The 5,188-nt window shown below is 40.1% G+C and overlaps 1 protein-coding gene across 1 annotated transcript; it reads right to left on the bottom strand.

The window, feature by feature from the left end:
- LOC139733827 (L-asparaginase 1-like) lies at positions 1 to 2,589 on the bottom strand. Its single transcript, XM_071644633.1, has 3 exons — positions 2,514 to 2,589; positions 1,815 to 1,890; positions 1 to 388 (listed from the first exon to the last, which is right to left on the bottom strand). Exons 1-3 carry the CDS (start codon positions 2,587 to 2,589, stop codon positions 1 to 3), a joined length of 540 nt encoding a protein of 179 aa, XP_071500734.1.
- Positions 2,590 to 5,188: the final 2,599 nt, after the last annotated feature.

The following is a 5,188-nucleotide window of genomic DNA, read 5'->3' on the forward strand; positions in this document are numbered from 1 at the left end:
TTAAATGTATTCTGTATCAATGATTATGACCACCTTTCGTGTTCTCCTTACCTCAGCTATCACCAAGCCATCCTCAGGCCGAGAGTAGCTGGCCATGGCAAGGGCGCCCAACATGTTGTTCTCTCCATCGCTGCGGAACTCGGATAGCGGAATCTGCGAGCCAGTGATGACAACAGGCTTGGAGAGGTTGTCGAGCATGAAAGACAGAGCCGACGCCGTGTAGGCCATCGTGTCCGTGCCGTGTAGGATCACGAACCCGTTGAAGACGGTGTAGTATCGTAGGATATCCTCTGCCATGTGCACCCAGTCCGCGGCGGCGATGTTACTCGAGTCCTTGATAGTCTCCCACTCCAACATGCTGTAGAGAATGTGGCTGCCATCCTGGTTTCTATGGATACCATCACAACGGTGAAGAGTTTAAGCATTATGACGTAATCTCCACAAGACCCTGACAAGTTTACATTATTGGGGTTATCCCACGAGACGGACATCCACGAGTCATACAGCCCACGAGAGTCCATGAGTCATATAGCCCACGAGTCATCTCGACCCATGGGTCCAACATTATAGGCAAGCAAGGCACACGAGTTCGATACTACAGGCAAAAATGGGCCAACGAGTTCGACATTACATCACCGGGTTTAATGTGTCGGTCTCGTGGGCTTTGTTTGCCTTATAGTGTCGGACTCGTGGACCTTGTCAGTGCCTAGTGGCGGAATCATGGGCCTTTAAATCGTTTGCCTAGTGTCGAGTTCATGGGCTGTATGACTCTTGGTTGTCGAATTCGTAAAGTGCAGCATCCACACTATTGGCATCTTAAACGGTCAGAAACATCTGTCGGTTAGGCTCTACAGAAGGCATTCGTAAAAGTGCTTCCCCAATAGCTGTTAATGGTGATAATAATGCCAATGTTTTATAATCATCATTAATTGAATCGTCATTAAGTTATCAGTCATAACGAAATTATTTCCGGCAATGCACATTACATCTTTGATTAGAATGCAATATATGTATTTACCTCACTGTGATTATTGTGTTATCTTGACTCGGAAAGAGTTCAGGGAGAGGTAAGTTAAAGGACAAGTTCACCTTCATAGACATGTGGGTTGAGTGAATGCAGCTATATTCGTAGAACACACCAGTGAGAGTTTGAGCAAAATCGGACAATCCGTTAAAAAGTTATGAATTTTTGAAGTTTCTGCTCAGTCACGGCTGGATGAAAAGACTACTATAGCTTGTGATGTCACATTAGTACAACGATATAAAGAAAGAATAAAGAAAATTCAACATATTTCCATTTTTCTCGCATAACAAAAGAACACTCAACTTCTCTCTTTCAGAAGGCAGGGGGAATAATATTACCCTTAACATACGTCAGTAGCAAGTCAAAGAACTGTGCACTTTATTCAAAAAGTAAAGTTTTGTGAAATTCTCTCTTTATTTTCCTTATATAGTTGTACGCATGTGACATCATATACTGTAGTAGTCTTCTCTTCCAGCAGTGACTGCGCAGATACTTAAAATATTCGTAACTTTTGAACGGATTGTCCAATTTTCCTCAAACTTTCACTGATGTGTTCTACTAATATTGCTGCATTCTCTCAATCCTTATGTATATGAAGGTGGACTTGTCCTTTAAGATAGGATGACTATAGACACAGCCAAAGTGAAGTTCAATTTATCGAATCCATGGTATGCAGATTAGTATTAGATATCCTCTATTTATTGTCTGAAAAGATCGAAAAATATCAGCCCTTTTTGTAATGACATTGACATCCCAATCAGGTATCGGTTGAGGTATTGAGGGTAATTACATGAGATCAAAAGTGCTGAGGCCCTCGATACTGTCCGCTGGCTTGCCGTACACTGTGGGCGTTTTGCTAATGAAGTCTGGCAATAGTGTTTCACTGGCACCAAGACTGCAAACACGGAGGAGAAATATTCATTTAGTCAAGGACATCTGTACGACTGCATCTACAAACACAAACACACACACATACACACACACACACACACACACATACACACACACACACACACACACACACACACACACATGTATGCATGCATACATCTATGTAATTGATATATTGCATTGCAAACGCCATATTCATGTTTCACTGCTAATACCGCCGTGCATGTTAATTTATATCAGATTGCTGTTGGTGTTGGAGTGCATGCTAATCTATGTAATGTCGCTGTTTTTGCTTTATCATGATTTTGTTCAAGTTTTATTACAGTTGGTTGCTTTTCGTTATGTTGATTTCCAAATGCCCTGAAGGAGACCCGTCAAGATGTCGAAAGCTGATGGCATTAAAAACATTAAACTAACGCTACGTCCGATGGCTACTTCTTCCAGAGCGGCACAGTTAAAGAGAGAGTGGGAGAGAGAGAGAGAGAGAGGAGAGAGAGAGAGAGAGAGAGAGAGAGAGATGAGAGGGAAGGAGAGAGGGAGAGAAAAAGAAGGAGATAATTATAATGTACTAAGAAAAGAGTGTTTCCTATTGACTCACCTCCATTCACTTTCTTCATCCCAATCGTTCCACCAGTGTAGATGACAAGAATCTTAGGAGTTTCTTTGGTTTCCATGGTTACACTGTTCACTGCGGCAGTCATCTCAATATTGCGCCTCGTAAATTTACTGTTTAAAACAAAATATCAATTAAAGATACTATTTGAATGATAAAGGTGGTTAATTTTACGTCGACTATCTCAATACTCTGTAACTCTTGCGATCTTTTTAATATACACAGATTCAATTAAAATAACATTTCATTCATTTCATTTTATTTATTTCATTTCATTTCATTTATTAAGTTCCACACATATCACATTTGTGACACACATCTAAAGATCAATGACTAGTAACAGATAATTGAAAATTCAGTGTATACAGACTTTGAATAATATTTCATAATACAAAATGGATTTAAATCAGTCTAGAGTATGTCACACTCATATTGGATAATTAAGATTATGTGAGGGGAAACCACAGAAAAGCAGATGCTTAATTGTACGGGTAGGTCCCCAGAAAAAAAGTCAAACGTAATCACTAACACACACATGCACACACTGCACGCACGCAAGTGCATCTAGACAAGCATGCGTGCACACATAAACCCACAACAAAGAGAACAGAAAGAGAAAACACCAACAAGACTGTCATAGGGACAGCATCAAGAGAAAACTAGAACCGGAATTTGTCAACACTGACAAATTAGGTGATCCGATCTCTTCGAAAATCAATGATTTGAGTCCTGATCCAAATATTCATGACCATACAGGTTTCATCTGTGTTGACGGGACATTGGCCGTGTGATGTTTGGATTCTCATTTAGAAAAGGGAGTGAGACCTGCCATCTTTGGTACCGAATTCCGTATACACTAACGGAAATACAGAATGAAGTATATTTGACCTTTGACCTCACTTTACACACCCAAGATGGCGTCTAAGCAAAAAGTGATTATTTTATGAAATGATTCTTGTAACATGGTCTTTGCGTGTGCAAAATATGGGAAAGATAGGACAGGTATTCACCAAGATACAGGATGAAACATTTATGACCTTTGACCCTAATTTACATACCCAAGATGGTGTCCGATCAAGTAGTTGTTATTTTATGAAATAATGTACGTGACATGTACTAAACTTGTGCAAAATATGGGATTGATAGCCATTGTTGTTGTTCATCTATTGCACAGAAAGTAGTAGAAAGAAAGAAAAATGTGACCCGCTACATCAAAATGATCCTAAAGTCGGGCGAGGTCGATTATTTGAAAATTGCATGACACAATTCCCTAATCTTTCTGCTTTAAATTGATATATAACACATCTTATAAAAATAATCGGCTGCGGAGATATCGATGTTTAAAAGAGAGCATGTCGAGACGTCTGGGGAATCACTGTTTCGAGAAAAGCGCCCTAAAAGTTCTCCTTGCGATGCAATCACGATCAAGGGACACGCAAGTCAGTATTCACCTCCGGACAATAGAAGGTAAGCCCTAGCAACCCCCGAAATGCTCATTCAAACACAGTGTCGGCGGTCTCCTCACCGACCAATCAGTGACCAGGATGCCAGGAGAAGCGGCTGGGCATAGCGCACCCCGCCAGCACGCACCAGTCGACTGGGGAGTGTGCGAGCTTCGCGCTTCGGTTAGCGGCAAGCAGCAAACTGACCAATGAGATCACTCTGTACGTTGTTAGGGGCGGAGCCTATCTGTGGCGCTCAATCCAAATGTTCGAACCAGTTTCTGCTTCGTTGAAACGCCAAAAAACATGGCCCAGAAAAACGCTATTTTTTGGTCTTTCCTTTCATCATTTTGCTTCAAAATTTCGACAGATGATAGTTGACATGTCAGACTCTAATAATATGTCAAATTCAGAAAATCGTAAGTTTTGACCGATTTTGATGCTCTGACTTCAAACTCGATTTTCACGGCTTTGACCGTGCGCGACTTTAGGACCATTTTGTTGTAGCGGGTCACAAATAAAGAAAAAATTATGTTATTTTATAGAAATTTGAAGGAGAAGCATAAAAAATCAGAAAAAGATAAAGTAAGGAAAGAGAGATTAAGATTAACTAAAGAAAAAGAAGAAAAAAAGTGTTTAAAAAAATTAAAAAAAAATATTGGCAGGGGTGAGCCTCGAACCAGGCACCTTAGGATTACGAGTCGGATGCGCTACGCAATGACCTATTTCATTCTCCATAGGCCCTGTGTATTAAGCAGAATGACGCTGCATCGAAGCCTCGTGCCATTTTTAACCAAGTTTTTCGACGTGATGCCGACATCATATGAAAAAATGGAGGGCACATTACGATAGCCCAAAGTCTCAGCTACAACATACTAAAATCTGGGAGAAATTTACCGAAGCATAAGTGAGCTAGTCCTCGAAAAAGAGAGTCATGTCAATTTTCACTGCCAGAAAAACTGCTCTCCCATAGAGATAACACGTAAACTGGTCAAATTTGACAATATTACTTTCAATCCATTTTTACGAGGTGATGCCGTCATCCAATCAAAATGTTGTAAATATATTAATGAAAGAAAATTTAATAAGCTACAACATACTGAAATCTTGGAGTAAATTGGCAAAGGATAAGTGAGATACGCTCGAGTGAACTTGAAATCTGATGACGTCATTTTGAAAATTTACTTTTTTTAATTTATTAAGAAATTTGATATCTTT

The sequence above is a fragment of the Diadema antillarum genome, unplaced genomic scaffold, assembly GCF_040938485.1.
Source record: "Diadema antillarum isolate AM-2024a unplaced genomic scaffold, OU_Dant_1.0 seq00000497_RagTag, whole genome shotgun sequence".
Lineage (NCBI taxonomy): Eukaryota > Metazoa > Echinodermata > Echinoidea > Diadematoida > Diadematidae > Diadema > Diadema antillarum.